The sequence below is a fragment of the Annulohypoxylon maeteangense genome, assembly GCF_022496945.1.
Source record: "Annulohypoxylon maeteangense strain CBS 123835 unplaced genomic scaffold GGS22scaffold_7, whole genome shotgun sequence".
In the NCBI taxonomy this organism is placed as follows: Eukaryota; Fungi; Ascomycota; class Sordariomycetes; order Xylariales; family Hypoxylaceae; genus Annulohypoxylon; species Annulohypoxylon maeteangense.
In genome coordinates, this window is record NW_025953254.1 from 1,253,618 (window position 1) to 1,273,710 (window position 20,093).

Genomic DNA, 20,093 nt, shown 5'->3' on the forward strand with positions numbered 1-20,093 from the left:
CGAGTTAGGGCTGTGTAACGGGCGGAAGCCACTTACCTAATCCCAGGGCGACCGCACCCCTTGGAGTCCAGGAATTGAATCGGATTGTTAACAAAATATTATGTCTTCCGGGTAACATTACTCCTAGTAAATCTTGCAAGAAAGTCGTAACCAACTCCTTCGCATCGCGGAACTATCGTTCCAATCGGATCAGGTATTAGCTAAGGTAACTCAATCCGCCCAAATTAGGTAAGCGCTTGGCATTCGAAGTTCATTAATAAGCAGAGATCCTAGAATGCGAGAACCAACGTCGAACCGACCCGTATGCTTGGGCATGCGGCTCTCTACGGCGGAATTTGGATAATTGAATCTGGCGTCTGTAGCTCTGTGTTACCTAGGTAGGTACCTATCATCAAAGTCACTGTAGTCGCTCCCGAAGACTGTCGGATTCCACTCACAGCACTGCATTACGCCTCCTTACGTAAGCAGAAAAGGGGTCGGTCTTATTCTAGTAGTTGCCGCTAACGAACTTATTGTTATGAACGAAAACACTAGAGTGGTGGACTTGGATAAGGCGGTAATCTGTTGGGCGTTTTATCTCGAGTAGGTGTGGATGACTACGTTCTCTAGGTTGGGCGCACTGCATAGAGGTTGTCCGGATATTATCTGAAACTGGTATCGGCTCGGTGACCTTATCGCCCGGGTCGTCTGGAGCGTCTCTCGCCAGTTGATCCAATACCATCTGGCATCTTCTAGTGCATAGTTGGCAAGACTCGCATCTCCATTCTAGGGCTCGAGACGCCCCGGATTTCAAACGACACACCATTGACGTCGACCGTGAGTTGGCGATGATTCTTGTATAGTGTCTTAAATAAACCTCGCCAGGACCTAGTCGGTGCGGTCGAGGTATCCAAGATGGTGGAAGGGAATGCGCATGTAAATTGGCAAATGAAGAGAGCTGAGCAGAAGAACTACGTCTCAGAGACTGGTGACACGAGTCAATCGACTGATGATATTTGTAGTTAGAACAAGGAGATCGCTAGAGAATGACTTACTGGCAGGAAGAGCACATACGCTACAACTAGTATTCGAACGTACTCGTGCTACGAGATATAGATTTTGGGGAAATGTTTGAGTAAGAATCGTATCAATTATCGTAAACCCATGCGATTAGGCTAGATAGGTACGAGGCATGGTTGAGGCATATGATGTTGTTCGAGCAAAGCTAGAATCAATGAGTAGGAAATAGTACGCACGATGAAATGGGAAAAGGTGCCTCTAGCTATTCTGTGCTGTTTGCCTAGTATTGAAAGATATCAGGCCTGATCATACTGTTTCCCAAGCAACCCTGACTCACCCCTAGGACCCACACCGAACTGTGCACTTGCGATCTAAGGGTTAAATAATATAATAATGTATGGGTAAAGCATGGACCACAAGTGCCTTTCATCGTGGAGTTAAGCAGAGGGCCCCTGTGACTTCACGGTAGAGAGAGTAGGTCAGTAAAAATCCTTGCCGGGCGAGATGGGGTTTTTCGTAGGCTGCCAAGACTTCCCGTCGGTGACGCGGAGAGGCTGGAGGTTCAAGGACCACCGCCTCCGTCTTCCGGCTGAGCTTTTTTGTCTTTTTGGCCTTTTTTTTTCTTGTGACCACTTTCGACGTTTAACACATTTACAATTAAAGATCTTAGTCCATTTTATTTCACATTACTATCCTACAATCGTGGTCGTCACATATATTGAACCAGTCTATGATGATGGGATAAAGCTATTACTACCTCATTAAGACGCCTGCACAAGATAAATAATGAAATATCATCTGCAACGTGGTGACGCGGCTTTTCATATCAAGCGATACTGGAATTCAAATTCATAAATATTATAGCGACTATATATCATTCGATACGACTGATTCCTAAGCGATTTACGAGAATTCCCGTTGGATTTATGTTGAAGATTATCGCATGACAGTGTTGAGGTTGAGGGTGGTCACGTGATGCATTTGGGTGCCCGTTGAACGGGACTACTCTTAGCACAACCTGCCATAGACGCGCCAAGCCTTAAACCACGATTTCCAATATTGAAGCTACGATAGCTCGATTGCGATTTGGAAGCCTTGGTATGATAAGATTGCATCTGCATATCCAACCATACGAATAGACAGATGCAAGGATGCAGGTCTCTCGGGATTCTTAGGTGAGAATTGCCAATCCTTGCAACTATCTCGCGATTTGTATACGAAAAGGGGTACTGTGGAGTGGGAAGCTGACTCTATAGCCTCAGCTGGGCTCTACTGTATCACCCGAATCAAGCTAGGTCCCGGGCACTAAAAATCAAGCCGGGGGAATCGCACCCCGAGCTAGCGGCCCCTGTAGCGAAAAAAGAGCGAAAACCTGCCGCAAAGGAAGCGGTTTCTTAGCGACATCGTGGATCCAATCATTATGACCGACTGTGACAATTAGCAAGAGTCATTACCCCTAGGAGTATGAATGTATAAGATCCATGTATTCGACCTTGGCGTTGAAGAGATCACGATGCCAAGATACCATACATTCCACCCAAATCCCTCTTCCCAATATAAAAGAATTAGAAGAAAATAAAATACCAATTCGCCCTCACCATGACGCAAAAAACAGTCGCATTCTTCGGCGCTAGCACCGGCGTGGGTCTAGGCGCCCTAAAGACCTGTCTCGCCGCAGGCCACTCCTGCATCGCGCTGTGCCGCAACCCCGCCAAACTCAGCGCCATCTTCGACCTCGAGAAGACGCCTAACCTCACAATCGTGCAAGGCAACGCGCATGACATCGCAGCCGTATCGCGGTGTCTTAAGGCATCAGAAACGACCCTCGTAGACGCAATCGTTTCCACAATCGGCGGCGCCTTCATCTGGAGTAAAATGACCCTCGACGACGCCCACGTATGCGAGAAGGGCATAGAAACCCTGCTCTCCGCACTCACCACTCTGCGCAAGTCAGGCGTAGTAGGACGTCCACACATAACCGCATTCAGCACAACCGGGATGTCGCGCTTCGGGCGGGACACACCGGTCGCTGTGACGCCCTTCTACAGCATCGTGCTGAAAGTACCGCACCTAGACAAGCGAGCGATGGAAGACAAGCTCGCGTCCAGCGGGGAGGAATACACGGTGGTGCGAGCGAGTCTGTTGACGGATGGGGAGACGGAGAGGGAGATCCGGGTGGGGATTGAGGACCCGGCGAAGGGGGTTGAGACGAAGGCGATCGGGTACACGATCTCGCGGGAGGACGCGGGGAAGTGGGTCGCGAGGAACTTGGTTGCGCGGAGGGAGGAGAGGTTTTTGAATAAGACGGCTACGATTACTTACTAGACAGGAGAGCTACAGTGGTGTGCATTCCAATTTGGTAACTTAGAAGATTTCGATCTTTTCTTTTTGTAATGGGAAGAGGGATGGTGGTTTCCACTCTTGTGGAGGCCCATTCGTACATCTTTGCAAAAAAAAGATTTTTTTTCGGAAATTCGAAACGCTATTCTAAATATAGTAATAAAATGTACGGAAATTATTAAAGAAGTATATAGTAATATATTAAAATGAATTATTTAAACGTGGGATATATGTATTCGCATATAAATTTAGTTATAAAAGTATATATATAATATTATTATATTTAAAATTAATTAAATTAATTAGTTTTTAAAATTATTATAATTAAAATAATTTTTCGTAATAATTATAATAATATAATAAAATTTTTATATTAATAATATTTTATTTTATATATAAATAATTATATATATATATATATTTTTAATATTAATTTATTTAATTAAATTTTAATTTTTTAAAAAAAATTACTTATAATTTTAAATCGAAAATTTTATTTAATTAAAAAAATAAACATTAAAAATATATACGTTTATATAATAATTTTAATACGAAAAAAAGTATTATTAATATAAAAACTTTATTATATTATAAATTTAATTATAATTATTAATTAATTAAAACGTATAATATTTTTAATTAAAATAATTTTTAATAAAAATTACTTTATTAAAATTAACGATAATTTTATTATTTATTTATATAATTAATTAATAATTTAATTTTTAAAAATTTATTATTAAAATTATAATATTTCGCACTTAATATTATATAAATAAACTTATATTTTTAATACTTATTATATAATTTCGTACGAAATATCGATTTATTACTTATTATTTTTATTTTTTACCTTTTTAAGAAATATCCAAGGAATTTTCTTTTTTTTACAAAGTTAAACGAACGGGCTTTAATAATTCCCGCGGATAAATTTAGTTTAAATATCTAACGATAAAATGAAAAATGTTAACGATAACGAGAAATTTTACCGAGTACGCTTACGGACTGATTGCGTTGGTAGCAAACAGAACTTACGGCTAACATAATGAGGGGATGGTTCGTGCGAAGGACGTATTAAAGGGCTCGTTTCTCATTTCACTCGATTTCGCGTGGGTAACATCTTGTGTCACAGAGGGCAGCATTCGGAAGTCCCCCATATTAGTCCACGGGATACTAGGTACACAAGAATCAAATTACAGACCCCAGCATCAGTATATACAGAGGCTGCATGTTAAAGGTTATCGACATCCCAACCTAGATACTTCATATTCTGGTTGCTTGAATCTCATTAGATAATGCTAACACCAAGAAACTCATATGCGCCGTCGAAATGAGATCGCAGCTTATTGCCGGACATTCGCGCCTCGCTAGAAGAAAAACAATTAGGACCCAACTTCTCTAAGCCCTCTCTCTACTTGTTCTAACTTAAGCCAGCTTCGTCGAACTCGGCTTCCTGTCTCCAACTTCTTTGGCCGCCTGGTCTCTGAGGATTTTACGAAGAATCTTGCCGGACTAATGAGTCTCTTGTTAGCTTCTCACCGACATATATGATCTGGCTGGTGTTGTCGGACTTACCGGATTCTTAGGAATAGAGTCGACGAATTTGACACCGCCACGCAGCCACTTGTACTTGACTACTCTAGATTCCATCCATTTGGCAATCTCTTGTTCTGTCTGCTTCACGTCGGGATTCGCAACAACGTACGCGCGCGGCGCCTCTTCACCGTTAATTGTAACGCCCACAACGGCTACGTCACTGATGCCCTTATTGTCTAAAAGTACACCTTCTAGCTCAGCGGGTGCAACCTGGTTGGCTTTCACTTTAATGAGTTCCTTGATGCGGTCGACAATGTACAGAAGCCCTCCTGGCTCGTATTTGTCTATATATCCAACGTCTCCGGTCTTCATCCAACGGGTGCCATCCGGGTCGACATGGACGGAATCTGCGGTCGCTTCAGGCTTATTCCAATAACCTTTCAAGAGAGTTGGTCCGCTAATCCATACCTCGCCCGCCTCTTTCGCTTTGGTGATCTCCCCCGAACCATCGATCTTCATAATTCGCCCTTTACAATTCGGTACCAGCTCACCAACAGCTGCAGACCTATTCTTGTCTTCGGGGTGAAACGATGTGCAGCTGCACGTCAACTCAGTCATGCCCCAACCCTGGCGTAGCTTTACAGCACCTGGTGGCCACAGCTTAACGACCTCGTCGCTAAGTTCGCTCCCGAGTGGCGCAGCACCGCTACCAATAATCTCGACGCTACTGAGGTCATACTTACGGCTGAGGGGACTCTTAGCGAGTGCGACTAAGATGGGTGGCACGGCTATGAGAATGTCGATGCGGAACTTCTGAATATGTTGTAGCATCTTCTCAAAATTGAATGAGGACATGATGTAGACCGGGACGCCCTCTCTCGGGTAAATGCTGATGAAGTACGTCTGCCCGTACGCATGGTACAGTGGTAAAAAGCCCAATCGGCGGGCCCGCTTCTTCTTTTCTTCATACAGAGAATCTAACCGTTCCATGAAGTTTACCTGAACCCCGTTCGCCACATAGGAGTAGTGCGTTATTTCGACACCTTTCGGCACGCCTGTTGTTCCTGAGCTATAGTTGAGGGCACATATTTTCTCGCTCGATTTAGTCGGCTCAATCCAGTCGAATTTAGACGCGTCTTCTGGCGAGGCAAGGAGAGTTGTCCAGTGCTGGATGCCGAGACGTGCCTTGCCCAGTTCCGGGTCAAGCGCCGTCGCATCGAAGCTATACACTCGACTTCTCGGTAGGCCCACTTGAGCTGCGGCTTCTACCGCAATCTCGATGCTGGTTTCGCTAGCTATTAGAAATGAAGCGCCACTATCTTTCACCTGATAAGCAAGTTCCCGTGCAACAAAGCTCGGATTAGCGCCAGTGAAAACGCCTCCTGCCATAAGAACGCCCATGAAAACCACTGGGGTGAAAAATGAATTTCCAGAGAAAAGCAGAACGCGGTCATCTGGTTTTAAGCCCGCTCGCATCAATCCCAAGGCCAATCGCTTCGACCACAGACGATAATCGGATTGTGTAAGGAAGTGTGTCTCCGGGCGATCAGCGTCGACAAATTGAGGAGTATCTAGGAGAGGTTCGAATGAAGACCCGAATACCCATTTCTGCAACGAGCAGTTGGGTATTGGAGTCGACCATCTTGATTCAATTGTCATTGTTGGGATGAAATTGGTTTTGGTGGGAGCGTGAATCAGATCTGGGAGTGGTAAAAAGCTAGGGTCCTTATTAAGCCTCTTAAGCCACTTAATATCGATCAGAACCTTAGTCGCGACAGAAGATAAAATTGATGTCGTCGCAGTCGTTATTTGCCTACAAACTTTCCAAGAGTTTGACAATTCTCTGAGATGGGAGATAACAAATTGAAAACGAAGTAGGATGCTCACTGAAAAGGGTGAATAGACGCGAGCTGCTCCATCAAAATCCTAACGTCACAGTGCGGAGCCCGTCTCAGTAGCTCGGGTGCGGTGCGGGCTTGCCGTGTTTCCTACCGTATCCGTGACCAAGCAGGCAGCTGGTAGTAGGCAACGTTGAGAACTCCCCTTCGCTATGTGAGCTCTCTCATTGGTCCTAGACCCTTTACCTACCTGCGTACCTGGAGCATCAAGCCAAGTGGCTGCGACGAATGAACGAATAAGCCATGAAGTATCATTGGGGGTCGCTATCCCCGCAAATCACAATGGGAGATGCAACTCAAGATTATGCGGAGAAGAGAATAAAAAACAAAGCAGGGTTCCTCAAGAGCCGAGGCTTTATCCTCTTTCTGACATCTAGGATGTATGATGTGGAAAAGCCGGGTGGTCGGGGCATCTTTTTTGCCTTAACTCCGGGCTTCTCTCTTGACACCAAGACTGCGACTCATAGTGATCAAAATCCAATAATTTAAAGATTAATGTGATAAATATTCGAAAGGAACATTGAAACTTTGAACTTGGAAGTTTAGTTAGAGGTACGTACTTCCCAGCAGCGCCCTAGCAGTCTTAGCGGCTGAAGTTTATTTAACGTACAGGTGGATCTCCGACCATCGCGCCTGCTGCGACGATTACGTGCAACCTAACACAGGCGGGATCTAAAGACTGGTTTGTGTCTAATAGCTATACTCCACGTAGTACAACATATTCTATCGGAATTACGTACGCAATATAAGAAACTATTCAACTACAGTCTAATTTGAAATATTCGAAAAAATTCGGTTTGGTGTCGGTAAGGTTTAGGGAACTGTCGCACGCTAATCGTCAAAATTTCGGACATTGGATTTGGATCTTACAAGCTGACACGGAACCGCGATGATAAGCTGACCATAGTCCGTGCCCATCGTCACGGGTGTAATAGGGGTTCATAAAAGACAAATACAGTAACCTAAACAACGTAGTACGAATAACTAAGGATTGCAACGACCATCTCGGGTGTAATCATTTTTATTCCTTCTTGGCATCACGTTTTTTTCGTTCTAGATTTGTTCGGTGTCATGTCTCGCTACACCTTCTCTTCGACCCCTGTCATCGCACAAGCCATGGACAATTAATCCTTGCCATCTCGCTTGTTCAGCTTCAGCTTCGCTTGTTACCACACCTATTCGGCTAGCAGCTCTATCTATTGTTTCTTGCGCTATACACCGCTACAGTTAGTCTCAAGATACTGCAAGTGTAGCCAACGCATCGCTTATCATTAGGAATATAGCTAAATATTACGTTAGATTACCTAGTTCACTGGTTGGTGTGGTTGAAGATGAGACCTATTCGAGCTAAATATTGCTTCTTCATCCTATAGCATATGGGATTGCGATTTCTAGATCTACATAGGGGTACAAAGGAAGTACCTATATAACATAACGTTTAACGCGCTTGATATCGGAATCTCGCAAGGGCTAGGGTTAGGGTTAGGGTTAGGGTTAGGACGAGTGTTGATATCCAAGCAACATTATCTTATAATAGGTAACCAGAGGTAATTCTTATTATAAATTAGTACCTATGCCTGACTTGAACACTTCGTGAGATATTTAAAACGATGCCATAATAGTTACCTGGGTAGCTACATATACCTAATTGGCACGATCAATACCTACCTACTTACGCAACTCACATTAGGATCTTCAGAGCGTTTCTTAAGTATTTAGTCTTATGTTGCTCCCGACTACGTGTACCTAGTAGACGCTACCTAGGTAATTTTAGGGAAGATGATGTGTTATGGTTGCACCTGCCTATACCTTCAATCTTAGGTTATTACAGGTTGAACCATAATACGCCTGGGCACTGAGGAATCCATGACCCGGTCTCGTCCTGACACGCACTTTCTTGGGAGCTAGGGGTGTAGCCAAAAAAGGGAGATAATACTGGGAAGGTGAAGTGGTAAAACTACTAGGTAGATAGGTACCTACCTACCAATTCCGATCTTTTGAATTCACAACAAAATTTAGACATCCATCCCATCCCGATAATCATATTTTTTGACCTCCCACGTTTAATTACCACTCGAGATACAGTCGCACTGTATAAAAAGAAATATCCTCCAGGGCTGTTAATCAATATATTCACACCACCTCATATCGAAATCAAAATGTCTCTACTACAGACGATAAGAGAATCCAACCAGCCCGAATATGATGAAAGTTCCGGGACGGTAGAGGGAGAAGATACAGTAGACGAAGCCCAACCTGCCGTTCCCGCCCCCATGAGCGAAGGTCGGATACTCCGCAAGATGAGACATAAGTTGAGGCGCTATCCACACCTCTGGGTGGGAAGTTCCTTTGATATCAGGGATAGCACACTCCTCTTTGGCCCTTCTGCCGACTTCATCGATTACTCAAGGCTCAATGGGAGTTGTCATCTAGCCAAGATTGTACGATTCTGAAGCATACTATCTTGCGATGATTGGTTAAGCTTATGTTCTATACAGTGTCATTATAAAGCGGGCGAAGATCACATCGCCGAGACAGTATGTATGCTTTCTACCGCGTAAACCACATACCAATAACTACCTCCAGCAAACGTTCTGGACTTCGGAGAACAACGCTTTATGCAATTTGATGATTTCGACTTGTGGTGCCACAGCCTACGGCTTCCCAAGATTAATATGGCTCAAGTATCCTGATGAATTAAAAGAGTATCACATTAGGGGTAACTATTCGTTTCTACCTATTCATCATACAGGCACCCAACTAACATCCTCACAGTCGATATCAAGATCATGCTTTCTACCATTGCCATGACCCGTTACAATGTCTCATGGGGTATTCTTTCGACTCGACCAGACAAGATTCGGATTCTTCATGGACCCAAAATATTCAGCCCCAAACATTCGTGGGACGCCATGATTTTGCGAGACTGCACTGTTACCGCCGAGGGTGAACTCCGGAAATCTCCTGAAATTGCTACTCGGAGATGGGACGTTCTCCTAATGAAGATGGGCTGGAACTATAGCTGTAAGCTGATATTCAGAACCTTTCTATTGTAACTCAGCTGATTTATGCCATCTAGACCCTTGGCTTCCAGTTTCTATCCAAGATGCTGGGCCTTTCGTAGATCCTACAACCGAGACTACCCGATGCTTTCCAGGTATCTTTAACCCCCACCCTACGATCAATCCGCAGTGAATAGTCCATTGGGACATGGCGAAATTGGGTAGCACAACGAAATGATCTTAGCATTCATAATTCCAAGCGAACTAGGACAAGAAACATAAACATATGATAGCGAAAATATGCCAAGAGGTTGAAACTTAGAGGACCCGGTCTTTAAGCAGGTAGACTAATTGGACATTTTCCTAGCTCTGCACAAACGGTCTTAATGACCGCACTTCTAAGTACTGGCCTCTGACGCCCGCTTTACTGAATTCATTATGATCTCTATTACTTCCATCAACCCACCGTCATGCAACCATTCGCCTAATACAGAACCTTGCCACCAGCACCAGTAACAGGCATGCCACCGGGGAGCTCCGTAAGCCCTGTATGAAGTCAGAACTATTTCGCAACCAAGCGGACACAAGCACATCATAGAATCAAGGAGAAAGAAAAAAAAGAAGGATCACTCACAGCCATCAATATCCTCCTTAACAGAAACCTGCTTGCTGCACTGGTTTCCCTGGGAAATCGACTGCGTCTTCAGCGCCGCGCATCCGATATTGCAGTTCTGGTCCATGGCCTTCTGCAGGGCGTCGCCCTTCCAGCCGAACATGTAGTCACCGTGGTTTCCGTATCCCGTGGGGTCGCCGTATGACCAGACGAAGGGCTGGCTGCCGTCCGTCGGCCAGTCGTTCGGGTTGTTGAATGGTCGTGTGTCCCAGATTACTTCGTAGAATAGCTGTGGGATCTTCACGGGGTGTGTTGATGGGCAGGCGCCGCCGCTCTCGAAGGTCCCGCTTGCGGGGTACGAGACGTGGCTGGAGTGGTCTGGTGTGTCGAGGTTCTTGCCATCCCAGCAGCTGGAGGTGGTTAGTATTTTGGTGTTGCGTGTTCGTGGTTGTTGTAACCCCGCCCCCTTTTTTGAGGGGTGGGGCTGGTGGAGACACTTACGTCGGGAAGCGAATGTTGGCCATGATTCCCATCTTGCACACCTTCTTCGGCATGTCCATGGTCTCCCCAGTTCGGGTGAGGATGGTTTCCAGGCAGGTGTAGGTAAGCTGGCGGTACTTCTTGGCTTCGGCCTCGGTTCGGTAGGTCGGGTTTCCGACGATCATACGGAAGCCCTGGACATCGCAGTTAGCATCTCTAAGGTTTACCTCAGTATTCTTGGATACTTATTGGGGGATATCATACAGGTTTGAAAGCTGTAACCTTGCCGCTGTTGTAGCTAGGCGTGTAGTAGACGGTCATACCGCCCTTGGAGCCCTCGAAGCCCGAGTTAGCCATCTGCTGGACACGCTTGTATGTTCCGTTCCTGGCACGGAAGTACAAGACGGCGGTCCAGTAGTTCGATGTGTCTTCAGCGAATGTGCAGGTAGTGCAAGTAGCCTCGCTAGGGATGTCCATTCGTGGGTAGTCCATCGAACTGTTGAAGGCATTACCACCAATAATCTGATGGACGTGGGGCGAACCAACCACGCCCGGGGTAACGAGCGGGTCAAGACGCTCGACGACTAGCTGTGAACATGAGAAACGGAGAAGCGCTTGAGCACCGGACGCTAGGAGCGCCGCGGTGGCGACCGAGTGAATAGTCAGCTGCATCTTGAGAGACGAGGCCGATAGACGGTTCGATGTAGCGTAACACAAAGCAAGAAGGATTTCCAAGGCTTCGCTCCCATGCCGCGGGCTCTTCCTCTATTTAAACCAGCTCTCGGGAATTCCCTACAACATACAGCCGGGCAAACTCATATTAACCCCGTGATCTGTACAATTTTACTTCATTCCGTCTTGCATGTTGATGCCGTTCTGTCAAGGGCGTCGTCGTATAGACGACGAGCGGTTAATATGGAGAATATAGCCGAGATCACCCCTGGTCCTTTCCTGCCGTGGGGAACAACGAGCCGCGAATAGTTCGCGCTATAGGATTTCTCTATTTAGGCGTGGGTAAGGAGAAATTTCACGTTGTTCCTGGGATTACATCTGATTATGCGGTTGGTTCACGCAAGCCGCGGGAAACCGCGGAAACTTGAGTGGTGGAAATTTCGGGATGCGGCGACGTAGTCAAGAATCACGCTTGCTCTGTCTTCTGTAATATACTGACGGGCATTATGACACTACTATCAAGTGTGATGGTTATTTCATAATCAAAACAATATTCGGGGAAGCTTACCTAAACTACCTTAATAAGATCATTCCGGAGCAAGTCCGTGGGATCAGATAACCCGAGGAAGAGAAGTCATTAGGATACCTAGGATCTCAGATCGATAATCAGATGACAATAAGATGTGTATGCATACGATTTTAGCGAAATGTTCATTTTTCCGCTCAACCCCTGAATACGTAGCACTGACAGTGGAAAGGGGTGCTTATGTAATCTGCTTTAACCTGCCATACCAGGTTCTATTTCCCGGATAAATGCACGTATTTGATCCTTGCTCGGCACTCACCATCCGGGGTAGATCTCAGACTAGAATTCCAAATCTTAGAAGGCAATATACTATAAGGTAGGCTTTCCACAGTAGTTAGTGATTACTAAAAGCTATCAGACCCCTTTTCTCTTGCTGACTAATTATTTTAGTTTCATTACGTAAGGAGGGGTTCTCGCATTTTTGCCCTATGTTACGTAAACATCTTACCTAAATTCTGTTTAGGTAATGAATGACTTACATAATATTTTCTTCTTAGTAAGACAATGCATTGACTCTTTTCACTTCCCCGCAAACCGAATTCAATTGAAATTCACTACAAACTTCTTCATATAGGGTCCTTATCACGGGCAACATTTGAGCCCTAAGCACTCGAAATACATGCAACCGAAAGCTAGCTTCACATCCCAAAGTTGTCTTTATAGAACTTTTGCACCTCCGAGTTTATCCCCTTCTGAGTCGACAAGATCCCCAGATCTCCCTCAATTTTGAGACCTTCTAGTCTCGTCGCTCTCGAAAGGGCAACATAGACTTGACCATCTTCCCAAGCTCTGGATAGATCGACTATGACACGGTTAAGTGTCAGTGACTGACTCTTGTGGATACTCATCGCCCACGCCGGAGCTAGCGGGATCTGGGTACGACTGAGGATACTATACGGCTTCTTATCCCCGAGACAATGAATAAAACAATCCGGGTAGATGGTCCTCGTCTCGCCGTTGTGAAACTTAACAATCGGCCAAGCTTTTTTATCTACCCTATCCTCAAATAGTTGCGTTTGAGCCTCTTTCTCCCCGTTACCATCCCCGGTCTCGATACAACTGGGTTCATGGAACGGCTCAAATCCACAGACGATGCCCTGGCTGCCGTTACAGAGGTCGCGGCTCAAGTCCAGATTCACGAGTAAGACGACTAGCGCGCCAATCTTGAGCTGTAGGTAGCGCTCGAACCGATGATCATTAAGTGCTAGCAGACAGCCGTCTTCTGAGAGTTTTTCCTTGTATTTGAGCCGCGGATGCCCTACCTCGTTCCACTTAAAGTTGTCTAGACATTTATAGGTATATGTTTCCGCATCGATACGGTCGAACTCCATCTGATTGACTCTACGTACTTCTTCTCTGGTCGCATAGAGCTTTGTGGCACCTTCCACGACGCAATCGTGGTTCTCGAGTAATCCTATCTGGCTTTTTGTCAACCTCTTCCCGGTTCGAATAGTCTGCAAGATGTTGATGAATTTTTTGTCGTTCTTCTGCCGGTGAATTTTTTTTAAAGGGAAATGAATGAAATTGCATTCCTTCCAAGCTTTACTTTGGAAAGCCCACTTGTCCTCGTCATGAAATGACCCGTGCGTTTTACATGTATAGGTATTTTTCGTGGTGTCCTTAATCATTTCAGCTCCACATCTGAAACAGTGCTGGAATGGTTTCACGGGCGGGAGCTGATGGAAGTCGCCGGTGACAACGAGTTGAACTCCTCCGAAGGCTTTCTCTTCACCCCGAACTACTTTCATAACCTCATTTAGCCGCTCAAAGTGGAAATTTTCAACCATGCTAATTTCGTCGATGACGAGGACATCCGTTGATTCGATGCACTTCGTAACCCAATCATTGCTTAGAGTTCTCTCCCTAAGTTCTTCAAGCGGTGTCTTTTGAGATAATGGGCTCCATCCAGCATATGTCCAGGTAGTAGTGCCGCCAACCTGCAATGCCGCCCGTCCTGTTGGAGCAACAATATGTACGGTCTTGCCTAAATCCTCTAGACAAGAGGTGAAAGCCTTGAGGACAGTTGATTTTCCACATCCTGCAGAGCCCGTATAGAAGACATTATGCCCTTCCATAATTATCTCGATTAATTTGGCTTGTTCGGCACATAGTTTGGGTTCAGTAAGCACGGCTTCATCTGTTAGTTTCTTTTCGTTTGATTGTCGGATCGTGTTCGATATAAGTTCGTTTCCTACATCGCCTTCTGTAGGGTCATGGGCACTAATTTCGTTGTTAGAATTGCAAATAAAATGTATGACTTTTCTTGGGCAGTATACATTGATGATATCATTGTCACTTTCCTCTCCTTCGTAGGCCTTCCACGGTGTCCGCTCATCCGGGAGATCTGAATAATGCGAAAAGGCGTCGATTGTTTGAAGTTCATCGAACCCATCATACTCGTCGTCCTGATTAAGCAGGTAGCTTGGTTGATGTGGTGCGCTGCCATCCAGGCGCCATTGCTTATGAGCATTACCCTCGCCATCCTCGTATTTGTTCTCTGGTATTTGTTGCATACAAATTTGTCTGGATTCGATGTCACCAAGTTTAGATATGCGAAACTTATCTAAATATGAAAGAGAAAGGACATCTAAAACGTACGAGTTTGGTTTATGATACTTAGGTACCTAAAGAGGAACGCGACGAGTAGTTGTTGTTGACCAGCCAATCCTCAGATATAAAATTTACGGTCTATATTTTATAGATAGCCCTATCACCTCAAGAACCTCCTATATATCAGTCGTTCCAGTGCCAATTGATATGTAGTATCTAATTATAAGATGCTCTACATTTTGGCCAAGCTTATTACTTCTGGACACCACTCCAGTCCATCAGTCCATGCCGCCTCGTTTCTCCGCTGCCATCCAGTTAACATCCATCTATTAGGGATTCGGTTTCAGTCACCCAGGTGCTTCTCCCAATCAGTTAACCCCATCAAGATTTTGCGTGCAACCCCAACCCAGTACTTTTCGATATTGATGGCCTTCAACGGGGACCAGCCAACACACCCTCGATAGACGATAGCATATTAATAACATTACTACAAGATAGGGGACCAGCCCCTGATCATGGATTTAGAGCCTAAGCTCGAAGCATTTGGGGAAATTTCTCACGAATGACTGAGATGCGTTCGGGGCTTGTCTTTGCTGCGTTGACTGCTTCCACAAACAAATCGACATTCTTCCAGAAAGTGTCCTTCCCAATTGTTACAACGTCAGATGATCCGGTCGCGGTCGATTCCAAGTCGGGATAGAAATATCCTATGTCGCGAATAATCCATCCTTTCATATTCGATGTAGACTCCTTTGTTGCTGCTTGTCCATCAGGCATTCCGGGAAATTTGAGACCTCCGGCTACACCATTAGCAACTCCTCCTCCCATTCCATTGTTAGCCCACATGTTCATTGCTGTGGGACCGCTAAGAAGTTTGAAACAGCGATAAGGCTTTCCATGTCTGAATTCATGAGGAAAGAGTCGAACCACAGAAAGTGCTAGTTGAAAAGCGAGAGAATCCGAGGAAAAAATCCAGGTGGGAAAATGAGTCTGTAGAGGAGTCTGTAGAGCGGATTGAAGATCAACGAATTGATGTGGCTCGTCGCACCGGGCGTAAAGAGATTTAGAAAAAGGTCTTCACTCGTTGAGAGTGGTAGGAGATTGTATGGGTCGCGCGGCATGAGGCCAGAGCATCAAGCGACTACAATTTGGTAGCTCTGCTCCGTTTCGATCGGAGGACCTCCAGGTTATGATTGGTGTTATGTTTGGTACCTTCAAGGTATTCTTGTTAAAGCCCTGTCGCATTGTTAGAAGCTTTCTCTATAACATGATAGTCTTCATTGTTTGTTGACTTACCCCATAACCTGGTTTATCATTACCCCGTCTCGAAGTTCTGCCTCCACTGCCTTCGATGACTTGCTCATCCCATATCTCTTTTTAGCAGCGGTGCGACGCCAGTTCCAAGGCCAACATCATCTTATGGAGGCTCTATCATTGCTAGACTATGTTCTGTAGGAAATTGTTTTCATTCTCCACGTAATGGATCAGCTTCGTCCATCTATCATTCGTCGACATATCCGAGAAAAGGAAATATCAAGTCTCTCTCCCCGCAACCCGGCCATCGCTTACGTCCTGAGCGAATGCGTGCCGGGAAGCTAGAGACTAGCTTTGTATGCCACCCGCATGTGGTGGTAGTAATGACAGATCCAGTGGCAGCAACAACCATAGGGAACTTGTGAAGTTACTGCCACTACTAACTTCACCTATGTACGTTAAGCTAGTCCTAATAGTGAATTGAAAACATTAGCATTATTTTTATAATGATAAAGAACATCTTCTAGGGGCAGTTATAATAAAGAGTGACGAACTAACCATGACAGTTTAGATCAGGATAAACCTCGATCTCAAAGGTAATCCAAATAAAGGTCTGTGTTGGAACACCAAGGCTCACAGGCCAGTGAGCGGTGCTGAGGACTTCGACGCCTCTCTCCTTTCCCGAACGCACTGTTCGTCTCTGCCGACGCCATTCAGACGCCTAAACAGGTGCCAGACCGGTCCCAAGACATCGTAGCGGCAGTAGATTCCAAGGTTGTGAGGGAAGGAAATTTAGGAATTAATTAGTAGGAGTAGGTATTCATATTATGACTTAACGAATATTATTAATGTCAATATTACTATTGACGTTAATTATGTGCGGCGTGATTTTCTCATGCCGATGTATTAAACCAACGAAAATTAATGTGGGATGAAAGGCGAAGTTGAGTTTGGCAATTTTTAGTAGAGAGGAGGAGGTAGAGGGGAGAAGGACGGGTATATATAGAAAAATACGAACAATTTGTCCTCGTCCCTACTGATCTGATTCCGTCAATTTACATGGTCAGTGACAAACATCTTAAAGTTTAACGTCAAGTATTAAGTACATGTAACGTAGTTGTCAGCAGTGGGAAATTTTTAATCAGTCGACCTATTCGTTTACAGCCTTCAGCGGTGTTAACGTCCAGATGCTTAGGGAATTACTTGCGTAATTAGTACCTAGTACTCTTCTAATTAATATAAAGTTAAAGATGTAGTAATATTCTGTCTATATATGAGCATTATATCGCGTCATATAGAATGTAAGTTATGATGGGCTATGACTTGGCCAGAATCAGGGGTAACTATCGGTACTTCTATCTCATTAATTACCTAGACAGATACATGTAGATACTTGTGTATTAAACTCCAACAGAAGCTCCTTCGTTTTTTTCTTTCTCCTTTTTTCAGAAAAAGGAAAGAAGTTTCCGTTGTAGGTATACTTCAATGGTAGGGGAACGGGATAGGTACATGATGTACTAATTCGTTTTCTTCTGACACTCATTCGCCCCTGAATCGGTACCCAGATACTTCAACGTATCTGAAGCATTCGCACTTTCTAATTCTTACAAGTTAAAACTTCACGATACTCACCATGATACGAAAACAAAGTATTGAACTATACTACTGCCGATCTAGTCTAGGATTCTCTAGGTAATATTCGAAACTGGTAAGATACAATTGTCCAGTGTAATTATTTTCATTCATTCTTATGTCAGAGACTAACCTAGTGTAATCTGAACTCCTTTGCAAATCGTAACAATGGTAGATACATTTATACATGGAAACACCCCCTATTTCGTGGCAAATGCTGCTCTCAACTCACTGATACAGTCGCTAACGAACTCTTTCGCAGTTGGATTCGCCCCGTCCCAATGACCAAAGGGATGTCCTTGTCCCTTATATATCTTCAGTTTACTAGGAGTCCCGGCTGCCGTCAGCTTCTCGTGGTACGCAATACCCTCCGATACGAGCGGATCGATTTCAGCACATCGTATAATAGCTGGCGCGAGATTCGCGTGCGACTCTGCAACAATAGGCGATGCACGGAAATCGTTCGCTTTCTCTGCGCGGCTTTCATCCGTCCCTATCCACAGGTTGTAGAACCAGACCAGACGGTGGAGAGGCAACATGGGAGCGAACTCGAAATCAACGTAGCTCTTGTACGGTGTCTTCGCAGGGTCGCATGAACCCTCCGTCGGGATATATCTTGCGTCGATCACAGGCACGATGAGCACTTGCGCGACTAGATTCGGTACACTTGGTTCGTCCCGAGCCAGCAAGGCAAGCACTGCTGCAATACAACCTCCGGCTGAAAGACCACTAACTGCTACGCGAGAAGGGTCTATCTTCAACTTCCCCGCATTCCCAAACGTCCATTTCAACGCCTCCCAGCTATCCGTTGCAGATACAGGGTGTGGATACTCTGGAGCAAGTCGATAGTCGACGTTGACTATAATGCTGCCAAGTCGTTGACAGAGGGTTCGACAGAAAGACTCGTCCGATTCCAACCCTCCAATGACGAAACCACCACCGTGGAAATTGACAAGCGCCGGTAGTAATCCATCCTTCTCGAGCCCACCACTGGCAATTGCGTCCGGGGTCGGTACATACACCTGTATAGCTATCTCGCCAGAAGGGTTCGAGACGGGGATCTTGTAGATGGTATTGCTGGCTACATCCGGGGCCCCAGCGCTGACCTTGGCAGTCGGAAAGGTATACTTGGGTCTGTCTTTGTTGTATACCTCATACGGAACTTGGTCTGCTCGCAGCTGGGGTGCTATGGACTCGCTTGTAAGTGACTTGAAACGGGAAACGGAAGCTATTCGAGAAGAATACCTTGGTAGCGATTGTAGATCTCGGCAAAGATCGGATCTACCTTGTCGACTATCGAGGGGTGTAACGGATTAACAACAGATGGTACCTCGTTGGAACCCATGGCTGGAGTAATATGCAAGTTTTGATTGAGTAGGTAGGTAGGTGTCTTAGTCTCTCCAAGCTTAGACTTTCTATATGAAACGGCAATGAGGGGGGGATCGTGGAGATCCAGGAATAGCTCTAGATCATACTAAGCCCATCGATGGAGTCGCAATTATTAAGGTTTCTCGTGGAATTTTGTCCTCAGTTAGAAGAGATAAGAGTACATCAAGGTAGTCACATATAGGTTCCAACGGCCCAGTCAAGTCTAGGTATCCCACACATTGAACAAATTTAAGTTCCCCGATCCCATCTGATCTACCCGTTCCTGATTCCCGCGTGACCTCCGATGACATTCCATACATTATAATCGTGGGGGCTAATGTAGCAACACGGTACGGGTAGGCAAGGTGTGCAGGAAGCCAAGTCGCATATATCCTATCAATCCATGCCCTTCCCGAGACCGCAGCGAGGCGTATACATCCGCTGATTTGGGGAGGATATTCCCGTAGGCTCACACGTGGGGAAGGATTAGTATTATCGGAGGGGATTTCACACTAACCTAGGTAATTGGTCACCTGATGTACTATAATGCTATCTTTTAGGAGGAGATCGTGTGTACGACCAATGAGACTACCGCCCCAGATAAAACTTGACGTTTGGGTTAAAAATGAGGTATCAATGCCCCAAATATTTACTAACAGATTGCTATCGTTAAAATTGGCTGGTCTAGGGCTAGGTCTGCAAGTAATTCATCATGATACAACTTATAATCCAAATACTTCAATTCTTCTTAACAGTTCAACATATGAATGTTGGCTTGTTTACTGAAATTGATTTACTAAGGTGCTTATCTAGTAGTTTCTAAACGGTCACTAGGACCTAGACGACAAATAAATCCATTATACTAGTTTCCATGTATCTAACTAGCTATCGTGTTTTGGGAGATAGCGTACCTAAGTACGTAGCGTCATTCTGGGATGATTTATTCCAATAAAGTTTCCAGGCAGACCTGGCCTAGGAAGACAGCAATGGCCGTCAAAAGGAGATGGCCCCTGGTTTTCTATGTCATTCTACAAGAAAGGCGGTTAGAATTCAGGTGAGCTCTTGATATCTACCTAGATACCTTTCTCTTTGAGTCAAGAGTATCTACTATAAGTCAAGCAGCCCCTTAAATTTTACCCCTTTTATAGGTAGGCAATGGAAAG

General features: G+C 45.0%; 5 protein-coding genes across 5 annotated transcripts; 2 read left to right on the top strand and 3 right to left on the bottom strand.

Annotated features, from left to right (window-relative positions):
• Nucleotides 1-2,346: 2,346 nt before the first annotated feature.
• GGS22DRAFT_162072 (NAD(P)-binding protein) lies at nucleotides 2,347-3,612 on the top strand. The gene has a single exon (XM_047961170.1). The coding sequence runs from the start codon at nucleotides 2,599-2,601 to the stop codon at nucleotides 3,322-3,324; it is 726 nt and encodes a 241-aa protein (XP_047819650.1). The 5' UTR covers nucleotides 2,347-2,598; the 3' UTR covers nucleotides 3,325-3,612.
• An 848-nt stretch (nucleotides 3,613-4,460) lies between these two features.
• Nucleotides 4,461-7,062, bottom strand: GGS22DRAFT_162073 (acetyl-CoA synthetase-like protein). The gene is made up of 2 exons (XM_047961171.1): nucleotides 4,915-7,062; nucleotides 4,461-4,851 (listed from the first exon to the last, which is right to left on the bottom strand). The coding sequence occupies exons 1-2, from the start codon at nucleotides 6,532-6,534 to the stop codon at nucleotides 4,765-4,767; spliced, it is 1,707 nt and encodes a 568-aa protein (XP_047819651.1). The 5' UTR covers nucleotides 6,535-7,062; the 3' UTR covers nucleotides 4,461-4,764.
• Nucleotides 7,063-8,932: 1,870 nt separating this feature from the next.
• GGS22DRAFT_188105 (uncharacterized protein) lies at nucleotides 8,933-9,968 on the top strand (the record flags this gene model as incomplete). The annotated part of the gene is made up of 5 exons (XM_047964685.1): nucleotides 8,933-9,214; nucleotides 9,272-9,310; nucleotides 9,360-9,492; nucleotides 9,549-9,797; nucleotides 9,853-9,968. 5 exons carry the CDS (start codon nucleotides 8,933-8,935, stop codon nucleotides 9,966-9,968), a joined length of 819 nt encoding a protein of 272 aa, XP_047819652.1.
• A 55-nt stretch (nucleotides 9,969-10,023) lies between these two features.
• Nucleotides 10,024-11,676, bottom strand: GGS22DRAFT_162076 (uncharacterized protein). Its single transcript, XM_047961172.1, has 4 exons — nucleotides 11,133-11,676; nucleotides 10,890-11,062; nucleotides 10,410-10,798; nucleotides 10,024-10,321 (listed from the first exon to the last, which is right to left on the bottom strand). Exons 1-4 carry the CDS (start codon nucleotides 11,538-11,540, stop codon nucleotides 10,260-10,262), a joined length of 1,032 nt encoding a protein of 343 aa, XP_047819653.1. The 5' UTR covers nucleotides 11,541-11,676; the 3' UTR covers nucleotides 10,024-10,259.
• Nucleotides 11,677-17,653: 5,977 nt separating this feature from the next.
• Nucleotides 17,654-19,134, bottom strand: GGS22DRAFT_162080 (alpha/beta hydrolase fold protein). The gene is made up of 2 exons (XM_047961173.1): nucleotides 18,808-19,134; nucleotides 17,654-18,748 (listed from the first exon to the last, which is right to left on the bottom strand). Exons 1-2 carry the CDS (start codon nucleotides 18,905-18,907, stop codon nucleotides 17,763-17,765), a joined length of 1,086 nt encoding a protein of 361 aa, XP_047819654.1. The 5' UTR covers nucleotides 18,908-19,134; the 3' UTR covers nucleotides 17,654-17,762.
• Nucleotides 19,135-20,093: the final 959 nt, after the last annotated feature.